This window comes from Podarcis muralis, chromosome 12 (genome assembly GCF_964188315.1).
Source record: "Podarcis muralis chromosome 12, rPodMur119.hap1.1, whole genome shotgun sequence".
NCBI classification, from domain to species: Eukaryota; Metazoa; Chordata; class Lepidosauria; order Squamata; family Lacertidae; genus Podarcis; species Podarcis muralis.
The window spans coordinates 57,727,613-57,747,010 of record NC_135666.1 but is presented as its reverse complement, the minus strand read 5'-3'; the positions used below and the strand labels follow the sequence as shown (position 1 = coordinate 57,747,010).

General features: G+C 45.0%; 1 protein-coding gene across 1 annotated transcript; it reads left to right on the top strand.

Moving 5' to 3' along the window:
* Nucleotides 1-545: 545 nt before the first annotated feature.
* Nucleotides 546-18,748, top strand: LOC114607909 (uncharacterized). The gene is made up of 8 exons (XM_077916374.1): nt 546-690; nt 1,739-1,844; nt 3,662-3,844; nt 9,569-9,625; nt 11,405-11,464; nt 12,985-13,049; nt 13,356-16,197; nt 18,689-18,748. The coding sequence occupies exons 1-8, from the start codon at nt 551-553 to the stop codon at nt 18,746-18,748; spliced, it is 3,513 nt and encodes a 1,170-aa protein (XP_077772500.1). The 5' UTR covers nt 546-550.
* Nucleotides 18,749-19,398: the final 650 nt, after the last annotated feature.

Here is a 19,398-nt window from a genome sequence, read left to right as displayed (position 1 = left end):
TAGAATGGTTATTTTGGACACGTATTGGGGAAGGGACGAAAACCGGGGATGGGAGGGAGGGAAGAATAGAACTTTAAAAACATTTATGACTTTTGGGTTTAGTTAATATGACTTTTATCTAATACAAAATGGGAAATCGATGGAAGGGAATTTGAGTCCAACTTAGGAAAAAAAAACTTATTTTTTCATAAAAGATGTAATATTAAGATGGTAAAGAGGAGAAATAATAATTTGCTGACACAATTATGGGAATTGGGATGCATGAAGGGGCGTGGGGGGAAGTCAAGGAACAAGGTTAAGAAAGTAGGATTTTTTGAAACTATACATGTTCTTGTCTTTGTCTTTTTTGTGTTGGGAAATTAATAAAAATTATTTAAAAAAAATAAAAATAAAAATGGATTAGATATACGCAGGAAACCTATACCGTTTGTGCTGTGTAAATTTTGATTGTAAATTATAATGTAACACATGGTGATGTATTTTGAAGCTTTTTTAAAAAACCACATCTGTTGGGGTTGATCTTGTTCTGGTCCTGATGTTGTATAGAAAGATGATGTTTGCGGATCTGCTTCTGGCCACAGAAAGGCTCAAAAGCGAGAAGAGATTCCTTAGCAACATGATTATCAAGCTCGTGGGGGAGAACCAGCAGCTCTTGAAAGAAAACAAGCATTTTAGACAAGAGATGAGGAGGTAAGAGATATTTCCATTGCTATTTTTTCATCTGTTTGGCTCCCTCTACAGGAGATGCATTATGAAGCCTTCTAGGTCCCTGTTGCCTTCTCTGGGATTGGCGAAAGCTGGCGCCTCCTCTCCTCCCTTTCCACCCTCACCTTGAAGCTTCTGTGTCAGGCCAGTTGCTGCTCTCTGAAAACCCCCACCTTCAAGAATCCACCATACAATTAATGGAGGAAGCAGAAGTGACCCATATTTAGTATTTTCTCCGCTTAGAGCATAGGAGGTTCTTCTGTGACGGGATCCTTGGGCTGCAAATAGCTACTAAAACTGACAAATATCTAGACAACGGGAGCTCACGGCCAAACAACATGTGTGACATAGGAAATCTGTTATTGGATCTGCCAGTATCTTTTCCCTTGATTAAAAGTTATTGCTTAGTGAAGGTAATTTAGCTTGGTGCCATGGTATTATGGGAAGGGACTGACCCTTACCGCCTGTGCTGTGCTGTCTTGAAATAAAATAACCCCTGAAGCTACTATTAGCTCTGAAGATGGCAATGCATGTAGTGGGAATTGAAGTAGCAAAGGCACTTCCCACTTCTGGTGGGAAATAGCAAAGGCAGAGGATTGAACCCCCTTTTGGCAGGGTCACATGCCCAGTGCAAATTCCACCTCTCAGAAACTTTAAGTGATAAAGAAAAAACACCAGTGATCTCACTATACAAATCCATATTTAAAGTAAATTATTATTAAGGATATTTGTATTACAAATATTTGGAAGGGTAATTGCTGACATTGCCATGAGAACCGTATTTGATTTGTTCTATCCGCTTTTATTTAGTTGTTGTGCACCACCACGATATTCTCTAAATGCTTTTGCAGTTCACAGAGATATCTAATTACCAATATTTCTGATGAGTACAATGACAGTTGCAAATGATCGCAGAAAGAGTGAGAAGAAGTCTCCCCAAATTCGTTTTAAACCCCGGGGCACCTTTAAAAAACCCTTTCAGCACTCATTTCCCCCAGCCTGCCGTGTTCCAGCCTGTTATTATGTCTTGCAGCCTGCAGTATCCACAGCGTTACATAAAAAGAACCTGGGAGGAGATAGAGGTGGAAGACGGAATCAAGATCAAGAAGCCAAAGGCTATAAAGCATCAGCAGGAAGAGGTTGGAGAGAGAAATCTGATTGTTTGAAGGCCAGACAGAATGCCGTTGCCCCCTGTTCAGTCATTCCCGCCCCTCTACATGATTCCCCTCACCTGAGGGGGAAAGTGAAGTGTCCTGCCCTGTAATGTTCCGGCTGCACCGCCATGTTGGCGGCTGAATGGCAGCTGTGGGAACGATGCTCTACTTGCGTCAGCGCCTCGTGCAATTTAGATGAGAGCTTACTCAAGGAGATCCCCTACAGGTGTTCAGCACCCAAAATGTGTGGGGCTATAGCATACCCTCCAACATTCCTCAGATGAGAAGAGGGACGTTTCTCACTCCCTGCAACTGACCCTCCTTGACCCCTCCCCCATTTTTGACCCTCACTGACAGAGCATTTCCACCACTAATGGAACAAAGCATAGACACCCTCCGCTGTCCTGAGAAACTCCTTAATCCCTATCCTATCCTATTCTATTCTATTTACAAAATAAAAACATACACCAATAGATAAATTTTGGAAAGGGGCAAGATTAGACTTGGATGCACAAAGGTTTTATTTCCCCCAAATCAAGACTCGCTGTATTCCATTGCGCTCCCCTTTCCACCCAGGCAAGCCCTGCCCTCTGCCTGCCCCTCAGAGCCAGCTTGTTACATGAGGCTGGGTCTTGGCAATGGCACCTTCTCTTCCTCCTCACCTGCCTTCCAGCAGCTGCTACAAGCTGCCCAAAGGAGGAGGCTGGCAGCAGCGGCCATGGAGAGGCGAGGAGAAGCTCCCTCACAGCTGCCACCACCATTCAGAACAAGTGCCAGCTCATCTACCTTTCCAAGCTCAGTGGTGGCACTAGAGGGGAAAATAGGGACATTCTGGGATCATATGAGAAACTGGGGTGGCTTTCATAATTCTGGGACTGTCCCTGGAAAATCGGAGCATTTGGAGGGTGTGCTATACACCATGTGGGGGGGGGGGCGTTGTACCAGTGTACATTTTATAAAGCCACCAGAACAGTAATATTTTCTCAACCACCTGCACAACACTTAGCAAACAATTTAAAACGAATAATATCTACATCGAGGTATTTCTGCACAGGTGTAAAGCAGCAGAGTCAGCCATGCACATGTCAGTGGGCCAAATCTTCTCCACATTGTTGTATATTTGCTACAACAACCCTGCAATCCAGGAGGTTGGAGCAAGGTTGCTACCGGGCATAAAATATGTCCAGTCCATTCTTCTGCTTCCTGCCATACTGGAATAGTGGGAATGAATGGGGCAGGTATGGGGTCCGAGAATTATCTGAAGGTGCTTGATGCAGTTCCATCTGTGAAGCTAAGTAGCAGCCTAACGATCATGAGGGAGCTGGTGTCATCTGAGTCACTCTGAGCTCCTTTAAAGAAGGGTGGGGAATCTTTTTTTTTTTTACAATGGGCTGATGACTAATGGGAAGAGTAATCTGGGAGCCAGAGTTAACATTGGGCATAGCCAGAACCAGACTGGGGACAAATCTCTCCCTCTTGCCCTTTGCCACCTCATCTCCCTCTCCCTCCTCCACAAAATTTGCCATTCATAGCTGCCAACTCTGTCATCTTCATGGCAAACTGTGGCGCTAAGCTACCCAAAGCAGAAGATGTTTGGGACATTTAATTGATCCAGTCTCAGTCCTGTTGGCCAGCCATGTTTCCTTCCAGGAAAGTGGTAGCATTTGCCTGGTGTGATCCTGAACATATAGTGAACAGAGAAAGAAGAACCGTTTCTTTTGACAGAAGTGTACACATTCTGCTTCAGTATATTTTCAGTATGTTGTTTAAAAATATAGATGTATAATTATTTTTGCTTTAAGTGGTCTAGATTGTGTGACTGTCAGCTGGCCAGGCATCAAGAACACCTAAGGACGAGTATGGCTCACCATGGAATGGCCAGCTGTGATTCTTCTCTCATCTCTGATTCTGTCAGGCGTCACCATCTTCTAAGCAATGTGGAAGCCTGGCAACCCTTGGAGCACGAACTTACAAGGAATGCAAAGGTATACCAGTTTTCACCAGATGCAGGGCACCAGCTTTGGGGAAGTTCTCCTGCACAACACTTGCACACTTTCTTGTTCTTGCTAAACCTTGGCTTGGTAGTGTTATGTGCGAAGGAGTCCATAGTAAAGCCCTCTGCCCTGTTCAAATACTATATAAATGAATAGTAATGTTTTATTAATTGAGCGGGGGGAGAGAAACAAAGGCTGCAGTGCTAAACCCATGTATAATTCCCTTTGAACTCCATTAGGCTATAACTGCTGGCAGGATTCTGCACCAAGTTTGCTGTTCAGACGAACATTTTCTTTCCAAAAATCAAATCTATAAAGAGCAACAAAATGGGATCCAAGCTAGGATACAGATATTATTTGTCTGGCAATCTCAAGAGTCCTTTGTGGTACGAGGACCCGAACCCCGCGCAGTGGAATGAAACACAAGGACACGTGATATAAGGTTAATGGGCAAGAAAAGGCCACAACTTTATTGATTACAACAAGTGAAAAGGTATTGGCTTAGGCATTGGATTACGTCAGCTGACTCCACCCACTCGGAGAGGGGTGAGTCTAAAAAACAAACAAACAAACAAAGGGGGTTGATTCACCAGTAGGTGGAGCCTGTTGATGCTAATCCAACTATAGACTCTCCCCTGATGTCACCGAGGGTCGTGCCATGGCCTCCCGCCAAGCAGGCATCGGACAGAATACACGACCGCCGGATTCCTTTAATGGAATACCCAAAAATTGAAGGCGCAGGCGATGGCCACACCTAGCCCTTCGGCACCACAACACATTATTCCAATGCCTAACCTACCCACCAATACCACGAAAGTTGTGACGATTGCTATGAGGTAGGCGAAATAACCAAAAAGCCTAATGCCAAATGGAAAAATTCCTACCAGGCCCCCCGGACAACCAGGGCGACCAACCTAAGGTCCATAGCAAGGCCAAAAGAAAACTGGAAACCCTGCTCTAAGGGAGTGGAGGGTGGGTGACTCGCGACGGGACGACAAAAGTGAGGGCTGGAGGCTGGCGCTGCAGCAATTCAGGCTGCTGTACACGCCCCCTTGAAGGCACCTGGTTGGGTGCCTGACCGAGGGCGTGGGCGCCAGCCAGGTGAGTGGGAGGCAGGGGGCAAACGCCCCCTGCTAGAGGCGGAATCCGGCTCCCGGCCACAACCACTCCCCTCTCTTGCAGGGAGGAGAGTCTTTGTTGACAGTACTGACTTTTATGCATAGTCATATTGTTGAAAGAACCCAGTAGCACCCATATCTAATTTTCTTTAATGGTGCATTGTGAGCCTATACTCTTCAAACTCTGAGCAAAGCAATTCCATATTCATAGAGGTGCCACCGTCATTTAGCACCTCAGCGAGTCAACGCTCCATTACACAGTTTGGGATGCAATTTTACATTTCCAACGTAGTCAATGAAATAAAATCACCTAAGGGACCAAAAGGAAATATTGTTACAGAGTCTCCACTTCCCAAAGCGGCGGGAAATTATAGGGCAATTTCCTCATGAGGAGAGAGAGAGAGCGCGCTGGAATCTTATGGCATTTTTGCAATATCCATTTATGTGCAGATAGACAATTTGAGGATGGCGGCAAGTGGGCAGTTTGGCAATACTAGTCTGTAGAGCAGCGCCAGGCGCATAAACACATGCATGTCTCACTTCAACCCCCCAAAGCTACTTTTACAGTCAGGCTTCTTTTACCTCTTCAGCCCAAACACAAATCTCAGGTCTCACTGAGGGTAGGGTGTGACGTAGGTCTGCTGACCTTTAATGGTCAGGCAGTGCTGTAACCTGGCCATGGCCACGCCTGTGATCTGGCAGCCGGCCGGGGAAGATTGCAGCCTGCCTGTGCATTGGCCAAATGCTTAGGTGGGGGAATTCCCCAGGGGGCAGGCCCAACCAGCCAATAGGTGTAGCTTGGCTTCCCTCCGGGGGGGGGGGGCAGAATAATTGCGACCTGCCCAGCCCTCCTCCCCAGCCTCCTTGTTGGAGCTCCCATCCTTCCTCCCTTTTTCATATGTTTTTCTTTCATACTTTGGTTTTTGTCCATTTCATAGCAATCACCACAAATTTGTGAGGTTAGGCATTGAGTAAGCCTTAGTCTTGGCTGGAGGGAAGGTTGTAGCGACTGCCTGCCCCTCTTTGGTTAAGGGCAGTGCCATTTCTCTAGAAAAAGAGGTGCTGGGACCTCACAAAAAGAGGTGCTGGAACTTGTTCTCTTATAATGGCAATGGTGCCCCCTTGAGAGGCACTGGGACTGAGTTCTGATGAGCTCTGGCTGGGGAAAAAGCCCTGGTTAAGTGTATCCTGTTAAAGGGATCCATGAGGCGTTGCTTTTGTCCAGAGGCCCAGGTGGGGGCTAGGGTCATAGCCAGTGCTTTTTTTCTTTAAAAGATGTTTAGGGCTACTCTCATTTTCCTACTCATATTGAAATACTGCCCCTCAATGAGGTCAAACTTAAATTCACAAAATGTGAATTTCCTGCGTCCACGCAGAAAAAAGCACCGGTCATAGCACTCTTCTAATCGGGACCCCTCAAGGGGTACACCTATTTGATGTAGGTCTTAGCCCCACCCCCTTTCAAGATGTGGTTTATGCTTAGATGCACTCCCAGCAGACAGGCTGGAATGGAATAAATTGCTTTACCAAACTAATTGCCTATACCAAACTAATCACACCTGAAATCACTAAAGTTGTGGCCTGTTTGAACCCTACCTGTATGTTGCTGTCTTGTCTGGTTAGTCACCTCTTAGGGAGCAACAGGGTCATGCAGCTTTGGCACACAAATTCTGGTCGCTTAGCAGACTTCCTCAACCTCGGCACTCCAGATGTTTTGAGACTACAATTCCCATCATCCCTGACCACTGGTCCTGCTAGCTAGGGATCATGGGAGTTGTAGGCCAAAAACATCTGGAGGGCCGAGGTTGAGGAAGCCTGGCTTAGAGTAACCCCCAGTCATCAAATGTTATTAAGCTACTGAAGGAATGGGGAGTAGGGAATGAAGGAATGGGTTTTGGAAACCCATTCCTTCACTACAACCTTCGGCTGTCAAGTTACGCAAAAGCCCTACAAAAGATATTGCACAACCAAACAGCCATAGCTGTCAACCTTCCCCTTTTTCGCAGGAAATTCCCTTATTCCAGCGCCGTTTCCCACTGCTTCCTGCTGCTATCCCGGATTGTTAGATATCCCGTAGACTGTCCCCGGGACAGGTGGGGCTGCTGATCCCTTATTTTCGAGGCTGCTGATCCCTTATTTTCAAATCTGAAAGTTGACAGCTATGCAAAGAGCACGCCTGCAACAATATGATCATTATCAAAATATACTGAGCAGGTTTAAACTAGCCGTGCACATACTGCCCCTTTAAAGCACGTTCAAAACACTTTATTTCTCTCAAAGAATTCTGGGCGCTGTCGTTTAACCCTCACAGAGTTACAATTGCCCGGCAACACACTCTCTCTCTCTCTCTCTCTCTCTCTCACACACACACACACACACACACACACACACACACACACACAATACTTCCCAGAATTCTCTGAGGGGGGGAAATGTGCTTCAAATGTGCTGTTAAGGTAGGAGGACTATACACAGCCTACAGAAGACAGGATTCAATATAACACCCTTGCTGTGAAGCATCCTCAGTGCAAGGGAATGAAGAGAGTGCTACATCAAATTTGTATTCCTAATTCTCTGGCTGACTAGCAGTATATATTAGCTTGTGATGGAAGCAGTGTGTTATATCAGTCGGCTTGGCTTGTGTTTCCCTGTCTTGGGGAAAGGGGGCCTATAATTTTGCAGCAGCATTTACTCTTAACAAAATGGAAGAGCGTTATCCGTTTTCTTGACATGCAAAAACAAACATCCCCCCTATTAATATCCTATCCTGGGTGGCAGCAAACAGTGATTTTGTGGTCACTGGTGCCATCATGAATAATTAGATGTTACTTCAATCCGTCCTCCCTCCCGCCGAACCACTTTGATCATTTCCATTACAAAAATGTGCTAATGCAACGGTCTTTTCTCGCTCACCGCAAGGCATTGCCGCTCTGCTTCTCCTCTTGCCGCATTTGTCAGCATTCAGTATTTATAAACCATCTCACTTATAGTCCACCCTCCAAGTTCATGCGGCTGCCAGGCTGTTTGCTGACCTCATGGTTCAACCTAGAGATGGATGGAAGCTTTAGAACTGATGGTCTGAAAACGTTATTAATTTTGAGGGCATCCACTGCATGTCTGAAACCAATCTGTTTTGAAAATCAGATCAGTTTACAAATGGGTCAGGCTTCATGTTGTCAGCTGTGGGGAAGGAGGAGAAGGCCTCATCCAGGCCAGGAGGGGTGGAGATTTCAGGACTGCTCCTGGGCATGCGCAGTCAGTGGAAGCTGGTCCATTAGAGCGCATGGGGCACTGCCACCTGCCTGCCTTCTTACTTACAAGCAGTCATGGGTTGGCTCTGCCAGTCATTGGCTCTCCCTACTGTTGGTCTTCCTGCCTTTCCCCTGCCAGTCCAATGGGCACTAACCAGCACTGCGTACAGGCTGGACCTACCCCATCAGCTCTGTGCCAGAAGCATCCAAGTAAGCAAGCCAAGCCTTGCACAATGGAAAAGGCCAACCAACCCTTCTCCCAACCACCTGTCACTAGGCAGCTTGAGCTGCAGAAAAGTCCCTCGTTTTCCCAAATATTGCAACAACGCATCCCAGGAATAACTTCCAGAGGGATAGCCGACAGTGGACTTCTCCACACTTCGTCTCGTCCCTCTGTTTCCCTCTAGGGAAAATAATAATAATAATAATAATAATAATAATAATAATAATAATAATAATAATAATAATTTATTATTTATACCCCGCCCATCTGGCTGGGCCTCCCCAGCCACTCTGGGCGGCTTTCATAGAAACCAAAAATACACTAAAATATCACACGTTAAAAACTTCCCTGAACCTTAAGATGTCTTCTGAATGTCAGGTAGTTTTTTATCGCTTTGACATCTGCTGGAAAACCATTCTTTAGCACTCTATCGGAGCAAATGGCAATTTGGTTTTTCTGTGAATTGCTGTGGCCCCTTAAAGACAAACAAATTTATTATGACATCAGCTTTCGTGGGTCCACTTCATCTGGACTATGATCTAAAGCACAAAAGCTCCTGCCATAGTAAATGACGGCACCAGTACTTCCCTGTTTTAAGCAGAGATGAGGTTTTTACCCCCTCTGGATGTCTATAAATGCATTTAGCTCTTTAACCACCTGTAGGAAGCAAGTAGAATTTCCCCATTCCACAGTGCCTTCAGTGAGTAGGGTGGGGTGTCACACATCCATTTTAAATGTCGTTTGTGTTGCTTAGTTGTTATATTGTGTTGAAGATTAGTATTTTATCTTTGTTTAGTTATCATTTTTAGTTGTATTTTGCTGCTGTTGTAAAATTTGGCCTCTGGGCAGATCAGTGGGGAAAACACACAAATAACAGGTGTAGAGAGATCTTGTACGTTGTTTGTACATAATCACTTGATTATTCAAGACATGGTGACTTTTAGCTGACTCCATTGAAAAGTGTTGCATTTGTGGCTAACAGGAAATCTCTGCTTGTGAAGGCACTTTTTGGTGGATGCTGCAATCGTTAAGTATGGAATATAGCTTCCCCAAAAGGACGTAAGACTTATAAAATCTGTTCTTTCTCTCTCTCCTCCGCCAATGATAAATGTTCTTTTGGAAGAAGACACTGCAATGTTGGGAAAAGAAGATGGAAGAAAAAAAGGGAGATCTTTTCAAGGTACTGGAAAATATATATGCAGTAGCTATAATGGAATATTCACCCCGCTCCCCCGGAGAATAAGAAATCAGGTTTAATTTGCAGTTAAGCTGATGGCAAAATGAATTTATTTTTCTCTAAATAGATTCAAAAGTGTTAAAATCCCTGCTATGCTCGCAGTATCTCACCACAATATGATCCTGTAACAGCATTTTGAAATCTGTTTAGATAAAACCGGAATATAAACATAGTCACTCTGATCTGGAGACTTATGTGCATTCAGCTCCTACTCTCTTGTCAGTGAAGTTAACAGGGAAGCCAGTAGAGAACACATAACCTGACACAGATGTTTTTATAGCAGATCTCTTCAATGTGTGAGTGGTTCAAGGATATGGCAACCAGCTCAACAGCAGGATCCTATAGGATTGGCCACATTTTGCTGGTGCTTAAAAAGTTTCATTGACTCCTCGACCCCTAGTTTATTTTTGAAGGCAGTTCTGTGTGCTGGTTTTTAGAGGATCTGGGACTGCCTGCTTCTCCACAGTCTGTCCAGGAATGGAGAACCTTTGGACTGTTGGGTTTTGGTTTGGTTAAAAGAAAAATAGAAGAATAATTCTCTGGACATCTGGATCCAGCTCTGGGGCAAGTACTCTTTGGTGAGAGAACCCCGGCAACAATTTTAAACAATGAGATATGCAGCAAAGCAAAGTGTGGAAATATAGCCAGTTGGACCTTTAAAATATCCCCCTTCTAAGCTGCTTCTAAAATTCCCCACTCCCCTTAGACCACACATTTGGCTAATTAAAAATGGTTTACTTACAAACTCTTCCAAGGTCTGAATCATGTGCTTTTCCGTACAGCGGCAAGAAAAGGCAGGTTTCAATATGGTAAAGGTTTGTGAATTATTTGTATAGAAACACAAAGATGGTTCCCTTAAGCCATGCAGTCTAAGCTTGGAGTGTTCAGCTTAGACCTTCTTGCTGGTAGGGTTCACAAGGTGGAAGTCAGAGGACAAAGAGTTTGGTAACCCTTCCTCCCAAGGTGAGGAGGAGTGACCTAGCTAAGCCTAGCAGGACAGCTTACGCTATGGTCTTAACCCCCTTCATGCATTAATTAGACTTAAGCATGTTGGTTACAAGTGGCTGATTGATTCCACGTGGGCTTCTAGATGTTGTTCTACCACAGCTCCCAGCATCCCTGACCATTGCCAAGGCTGTCTAGGAGTCCAACAGAACCTGGAGAGGGCCACAGATTCCTCTTCCCTGGCCTGCAGAAACTGTGCTATGGGTACCCTCACCCTCAGATGGGTGGCTGCCAAGGACACAACTTTCTCCATTGCAAAACCCCAACTCCCAGGGACCTGCTTTGTTGGTGTTTCAATTAAAGACCATTCTATTCTACCAGGCTTTGGACAGGCTGTGAGTTTTTGCAATTGAACTATGTTCAGCGGGGTTACTCCATGTTAAACATGCGTAGGGCGGCAGGGTAAAGGGGTTTTTTTTTGCTGTTGTTTTCATTCAGGTCTTGTTGTTTTCTTGCTTTATATTTATTGACAGATAGATAGATAGATAGATAGATAGTACATGTACAAGCCGCCTTTGTATAAAAGGGGCAAAAAGGCAGTGTAATATGTGTGTGTGTGTGTGTGTCACACACATATGTACATACAGATCAAAAATAATCACACATTAATTATCTAAGAAGGATTTTGATAACAAAATATGAAACCATTACATTTGTGTAATGGAAATTATGGGTTTCACTCTTTCTTTAAAATGTTGCATTTCATTTGCACTACAGGAACAAGTACTTATGGTTGAAACAAGAGCAGCTTTGATTGAACAAGGAAAGCATATTGAGGTACATCAAGGATATTTGTATTCAGTAATACAGTTCTTTCCCCCTTGAAGTCAGTATGACTATTTCTGATTAAATAGCGTTGAGATTGGCTGTGACATAACCTCATTAGCAAATCAAAAGGGAGTTCAGCCATGACAGTTTAAAATGGAAATACTACTTATTTAAAATGTCCAGGCCTAAATATATATGCCTGGTGGAAAGGAGATCAGATGGACTTTTTATGAGATGTGTGGTTTTTAATGGTTTTTTTTAAAATACCGTAAAAGCAAGGATCATTCTTTACTCCCAGAATCATGCTCTGCAAATGCGAGAAACCATTTTGACCTGTGTACCCATAAACACACACACACACGCTGGCAGAGCATTTTAACCCAGATCCTAATCCAGTTTGGAGAATCTCCTTCCCCTGGTACCTCTTAAGTAGCCTACTAGATTGGAAACAGTTAAACATGGATATGGAAAAAGCCCTTTGCTCCAAGTGTCCCTATTTTCCAGGGACGTCCCTGATTTAGAGAAGGTATCCTGGTTTCTGATTTGATCCTCAAATGTCCCACTTTCCCTTAAAGGTAAAGGTAAAGGGACCCCTGACCATTAGGTCCAGTCGTGACCGACTCTGGGGTTGCGCCGTTCATCTTGCTTTACTGGCCGAGGGAGCCAGCGTACAGTTTCCGGGTCATGTGGCCAGCATGACTAAGCTGCTTCTGGAAACCAGAGCAGCACACGGAAACGCTGTTTACCCTCCCACCGGAGCAGTACCTACTTATCTACTTGCACTTTGACGTGCTTTCGAACTGCTGGGTTGGCAGGAGCAGGGGCCGAGCAACGGGAGCTCATCCCGTCACGGGGATTCGAACTGCCGACATCTTGACGTGCTGATGTTGCACACGTGACCATCACCCCAGGCTTTGGGGAGGAGGCACCAGGGTAGCATTTGGGGGATTAGCCCAGTCCCCCAAGTACACACACCACTGGGGAGAGCGTATTTTTGGTCTAACCATCACAGCGGAGACCGTGGCCTTCAGACCCTGGGGCACAGTGATGCTGCCATTAACACAGCTCAGGATCTAAGGGTCCTATCCAGACAGGATCCAAAGTCCCGATTATTTCCATAGTGGTCTGTTGGGCAGGAGTTGTGTGTGTGTGTGTGTGTGCGCGCTGTCAACCCCAACAAACGCACACATTCAGAGGATCAGTGATTATTTTGCATGAGGGTTGTGGGCTGTTAGGAATCTGGGGTACACAATGAAGAAAAGAGCCAGCCATCCCCATTAACATTTTTGAAGTTGCTGAAGGGACTCCTCCTTCACTGCTTGCACCACAGAGAAATGGTCTTGTGAAAATGCTCCCTGCATTTTTAGACCACAAGTTTACCGCTTCTGAAAGATGTTTCTTTCCATAATAACAAGACCTCCAGAAATCCCAAAATGTGTGTGAGAGAGACAGAGACAAAGTGAGTGTGATTGAAAGATAAGCGCATTTTGTTATTCACCTGTAAACATATGTGTGTTTTGATTTTTAAGAGTCTTCAGATGAAAATAAATTGCCTGCAGAAGGAACTCAAGGACTCTGAGCTACAGGCTACATTGTAAGTGTTTGCAGCCAATGAAAATATTTGGGTTGAGGAATGCTTTGGAACAACATAGGTGGATTTTGTCATAGTCGCATTTTCTGAAATTCTGTAAAAATATTCTGAAACTGGAGATTATTTTTTTAGCTCCTCTTATAAGATATTGCTCCTAGCAGTAAATTTTCAAATATAATGTGTGACCCATTTCATTTAATTAAATTTGCTTTTGGATTGAGAAGCCACTGATTTAGTGCCTTAAGGAAGTTAATGTTAATTTAGATTATTTTGTTCAAGCCGTCTCTAATAAATTTCTTATTTTTATAGACAGGCAGAGGAGCTGAGTAAAGACCATTATGAACCATGTTTGTATGAAGTAGGCATGGAACATTTAGAAGCACAGATGAGTGGAGCAGGAAAAAGAAGCTGTGTTTATATATGGCAAACAAGCACACATGCTAAAAGACCTGAAGATGACACAGAAAAGAAAGAGCCTGAAAAGATGACACAGAAAAGCGAAAGCCCGGCTCCTGAAGTTCCTCCATCGTCCAGATATAACCTAAACAAGAAATGGCTTGAAGAATCCATAGAGAGACTCCAAGGGAAAGCAGATCCCAAGACATCCAAGAAGAAAGTGGTAAGGTGGCTTCAGGCATCCATGGAATGCCTTCCAAAGGAAGCACCCAAACCATCTATTGAAGAATGGCTTAAAGAATCCCGTAAAAACGTTGAAGAGCAATGTCCTGGAGAAGACAGACAGGATGTGAAAGAATGGCTTGACATATCCATAAGTAACCTCCAAGAGGAAGGTCCCGAAACATCCCACCTAGATGTTCAAGAATGGCATGAAGAATCCATTAAGAGCCTCCAGGGCCTTCAAGAGTCTGAAGCGAAGCCTAAGTTGCTCAGGGGTAAACTAAAGAAGAAACGGCTTGAAGAATCCACAAAGGAAGCTTCTGAAACTTGTACAGATAATGTATTAGGAACGCTTCAGGAAGCTATGGAAAACCTCAGAGAGAAGAGTCCTGAGGCACCCAAGCAAACTATGGAGGACATTGAAGAGCAATGTCCTGAAGCATTTAGAAAGGATGTGAGCGAAAGGATAAAAGCCACCACCTGTAACATCCAAGAGGCAGGGCCTGAAACAGACCGCCTATGCATGCCGGAGTGGGCTGAAGCATCCAGTAAAGCCATGCAGGAAATCCAAGGGCAAAGTCGCAAAGCAACGAAACTGAATGCTCAGCAGGAGGCGCTTGCAGTGCCAGAATGGCTTCAAGCAGCCATGGAGAAACCTCCAGAAGCATCTAGGCAGGAAGGTCCTGAAACAACCCAGCTCATTGTTCCGGAATGGCCTCAAGCATCGAAAGGTCTGAAAAACGAAGAAGCAAAAGAGAAAATGAAGCAAAAGGTCAAAGAATCCATGAGAAGCGTCGTACAGGAAGGCAATGCAGCATCTAGAGAAAATATGCAAAAATGGCTTCAAGAATCCATTAAGGACTTCATGGAAAGGGGTCCTGAAGGTTCCAATGAGGGTTTGCAGGAATGGCTTGAATCATCCATGAAAAGAATTGACGAGCTATATCCTGAAGAATCAAGAGAGGATATGAAGGAGTGGTTTAAAGCATCCATAAGAAACTTGCAAGATCTAGGGCCTGAAGCGTCCCATCTAGATATACAAGAATGGCTTGAAGCATCCATGAAAAACATCCAAGAAATTCCTGAAGCACCCATGAAGGGTATCCAGAAGAAAAGTCCTGAAGCAGAGACGGAAAGCATCCGGGAGAAAGGTAAGGCATCAAGTAAGAGGGTGCAGAAACCATTCACAGAAAACCAACAGAAGTCCATGCTGAATGTGGGGAAGTGGCTTCAGTCAAACTTAATAAGCCGCATACAAGAAAGTTCTGAAACATCCATAGAGAATGTGCAGGACTGGATTGAAGAATCCTTAAGAAACGTTGAAGATGAGTTGCCTGAAGCATCCAGAAAGGATGTGACAGAGTGGCTTGAGGAAACCAGAAAAGGGCTCCAAGAGGGAGGTCCTGAAGCATCCAAGCAGGACCTGAACGAATTCCTAAAAGCATCCATTCTGAACCTCAAAGAGGACGTTCCTCCAGCAACTGCCAAAAGTGTGCAGCAGTGGCTTGATGAATCGATAGAAAATGTCCAAAGGGGAGCCTCCAGACTAGGGGTTCAAAAGTGGCTTGAACAAAACCTGAAAACCATGGAAGAGGAAGGACCTGATATGTCCAGACAGGACCTACAGGAATGGTTTGAAACGGCCATAGGAAACCTGGGTGAAACATGTCCTGAAGCATCAAGACATGATGTGAAAGGATGGCTTGAGGCAGCCATGATGAATGTTCAGGAGCAAGGTCCTGAAGCATCTAAGGTGAATGTGTACGATTGGCTTGCAGAATCTGCACAGAATTTTAAAGAGGGAACTTCTGAAGAAAGCATAGTAAATGTGGAAGGGTGGGCTGAATCGGCGATACAGAGTCTCAAAGAGGAAGCCTCCAACCTGAATACTCAAGAATGGCTTGCAGAATCCCTAGCGTACCTCAAAGAAGACCCGGAAGCATCCCGGCAAAATATTAAGCAATGGCTTGAAGAATCCAAAACACACCTCAATGAGGTGTGTGCTGAAGAAGCTAGAGTGGATGTGGAGAAATGGCTTAGAGAAGTCACAGACAGTTACCAGGAGGTAGGACCTGAAGCATTCAAAGGGAACCTGCAGGGATTCATAAGATCATCAATGTCAAACCTCAAACAGGAAAGTATTGCAGCATCTAGAGCAACCAACAGGGATTGGACTGGCATAACCAGATATACTCCAAACACCAAGATTTCTGTACCGAAAATAAAACGCAATGTATCCAGAATGAAAATGTATTCGATGCCTCTTCTGCCAACCAAATCAGTGCTAGGTCAAATAGTTGAGGAAAGCGAAGGAAGCAGATCGACCTTCGATGAGGACAGAATGAGTGGGAAGGGAGGAAGAAACTTGGAGAGAGAGAAAGTCTGGGAGGGAGGAAGAAACTTGGAGAGTGAGAAAATCTGGGACGGAGAAACAAGCTTTGAGGAAGAAGAAACAAGCTTTGAGGAGGAAGAAACAAGCTTTGAGGATGAATACCCAGAAGTGCCTGAAGGAATTATTTCGCGAGGAAAACAGGTATATGAAAAGAGTCAAAGCAAACACAGAGATTAGTGAATTCCACAACTATTATGTAGAATGGAAGGCAAAGGGGTGGCACTGCTGAAATTTGAGACCAGTTTCCCAGTCTGGTCTTCCTAGACTGGCTGCTACTGGTGGGCAGCCAACAGCTGGCCAGTGGTGCATCAGAGGAGGAGGAGGAGGCAGGGAAGCGACCTGAGTCTGGAGGCCCCCTTGCTGAGTGAAGCCCTGGACTGCAGCTCTCAAGGGATTCAAATTGGTGTTAGGAGGCCCTAGATCATGGGTAGGCCCAGGGGCCGGATCTGGCCCAATCGCCTTCTAAATCCGGCCTGTCGACGGTACGGGAATCAGTGTGTTTTTACATGAGTAGAATGTGTGCTTTTATTTAAACTGCATCTCTGGGTTATTTGTGGGGCATAGGAATTCATTCATTTCCCCCCCCCCCAAAAAAAAAAAAATAGTCCGGCCCCCTACAAGATCTGAGGGACAGTGGACCGGCCCCCTGCTGAAAAAGTTTGCTGACCCCTGCTAGAGATTGATTCTGGGACTGTTAACATGCAAAACGTGGTTTACCACTAAGCTACAGTTGTGCCCCCCATGTTTCACTTCTAAAACATGTATCAAAGGAGCCAACGACTCCTGTAATTTGGGAGCCCTGAACAGCTTGGGGCCAACTTAACCTCAAGGATTCCAGGGGCAAACATGAGTAATCTTTCAGTGTATGGTACCCTGTGTGAGGCTAAAATTTGGATCTTCTTAATTATGGATCTTCTTGATTTTGCACCTCCTTGGCTTGGTGCCCTCTGTGGGGGAACGGCCCCCATTGCCCTAAATCTGGCACTGGGAACTCCTTTCTCCCATGTGCACCTTCCCAGATACCGAGATCTGCTCCAACTCTACAATTCTATGATTCTATATATTTATGTATACACCTTTTCCTCTGATGGGACTCAATGTAGCTCACAGATAAAAATAAGAACCACTGGACACATTAGGGGGGGGGGTCCTAAAAACACACACAATTAAACAAAGTATTTTATGAAAAGTTGACAGGATGAACGCCTGAGAGATTAAAGCCCAAAAGGAGGGATTGCAACAAGCAAAATGAGAAGTTACAGAGGATGAAATCAGAGTTTCAGCTATAATGGAAGAAATTGGGGAGATTAGGAAGGGGAAAGGGCCGAACTTCAGTGAACATCTTTTGTATGCAAAAGGCCTCAAGTTAAGTTTCTGGCACTTGCAAGTAGGACCGAAAAAGACCTCATTTGAAATCCTGGAGAGCTTTTGCCAATCAGTGGAGACTGATCCAGCTTGACCAATGGTCTGACTTGATGTACAGTGGCTTTCTTCGTTCCTCTCTTGGACGAAATGTGTCCTTCTCCTTAATTTTTTAGTCTAAATAGCGGCTGCTTTGGGGGCCCAATGAGGATTGGAGCTGCAGCTCTTGAGGAGGGGCAGAGCTGCTGAAAATGGGGGCCTCCTTTCTACAGCGTAGAGCAGCAGGGAAGCATTTCCTTGGGGACTGTAGCAGGGGAGGACAGGATCAGTCCCTCCCTGTGCGCAGTCATTAGTCCTGAACCTGGTCACAACAACTCCCCAGTGGCTACTTAGAGTAAAAAAGAGAAAGAGGCACAACACAACTAAGAGTGGTGTGTTTACTTTTGTATCGCATTTGGCACTTAGGGTGGAAGCAGGAGGGATCTAAGTGAGGGACACAGAATCTGCTTGGGGTTTGTAGAAGCTTCATCTATACAATGCCGAATGAGTTTGGAATTTTACTTGCAAGTAGACCTGTGAGGGGACGCGGGTGGCGCTGTGGGTAAAACCTCAGCGCCTAGGACTTGCCGATCGCATGGTCGGCGGTTCGAATCCCCGCGGCGGGGTGCACTCCCGCTGCTTGGTCCCAGCGCCTGCCAACCTAGCAGTTCGAAAGCACCCCAGGTGCAAGTAGATAAATAGGGACCGCTTACTAGCGGGAAGGTAAACGGCGTTTCCGTGTGCGGCTCTGGCTCGACAGAGCAGTGATGTCACGCTGGCCATGTGACCCGGAAGTGTCTCCGGACAGCGCTGACCCCCGGCCTCTTGAGTGAGATGGGCGCACAACCCCAGAGTCTGTCAAGACTGGCCCATACGGGCAGGGGTACCTTTACCTTTACCTTAGACCTGTGAGACCCTAAGGCTGCTTTTGGAACTCATAACCATCCATGCATCAGTGCTACATCTTCACAGTTTGTGCATGTGGATACAGGAAGCCTATCTGCGTTTCTGTAAAAGAAATGCCATTTTATTAAAAGAGAGAAAAAGAAAAACCCCAAGACTGTGTGTTTTGGGAAGAGGTTGCATGATGATATCAAAGAATTAGCCATTGTTAAATTAATCTCCTTGCTGAAATCAGGTAATTTATTGCAATAGCTGCTAAATGTCGCTCCACAGCCTTTTGGGGTATTAACACCCTCCTCTTTTCCTACCCTTTCTCATTTACTTGTAGTTTTTAATGACCCTGCTATGCAACATCATCTGCTGGTACAGGTACGTTAAGTCCTTCTGAGATATCCGTATTGTAGCGAGCATTGATTTCAGGTCAGGTTGTGTAGAAGCTTCCTAATGTTTCACCACAAAGTGTACAATGTCAAAAGGAGCCCATACTGGTTGAAAGTAAAATAAAATCAAGGCATGAATTAAAAGATTAAAGAAAGATTAAGATGAGGGAGGAGAACCTCGCCACACAGCCTTACTGTATGATCTTGGAGCACCTCAGTAAGATTCTGTTCAGCGGGGTTTGTGTTTCTAGAAATGATGCTAACTTTCTGTGTGCATTTTTAAAAAACCGGTGAAGCTTCTTTTTGAAAACGGGGAAGAAATGAGGAAAGGGAACACTTGGGGCCCATCCTAGATGTCCTTTTTATTGTGTATTCATTATGATTATTTGTGCTTAAGGAGGCAGGGAGATGGGGTTATATCAGTGTTTCCCACTCCTGGGGGGCGCTGGAATAATCTGGAGGGCAGTAGTAGCTTCAGGTGCAACTGGGGGGCATTCAATAAAAATAAGGGGGTGGTGGAAGCATAAAGAAAGAAGAGAACAAGCTTTTGAAAAACCATTTGTACATGTTTCATCTGTTGTGTAATGACACTTATCGATGTAACATACGAGTCAAAGTCGTAATGATTTCTTTATTTTTCAAACAAACACACAAAATG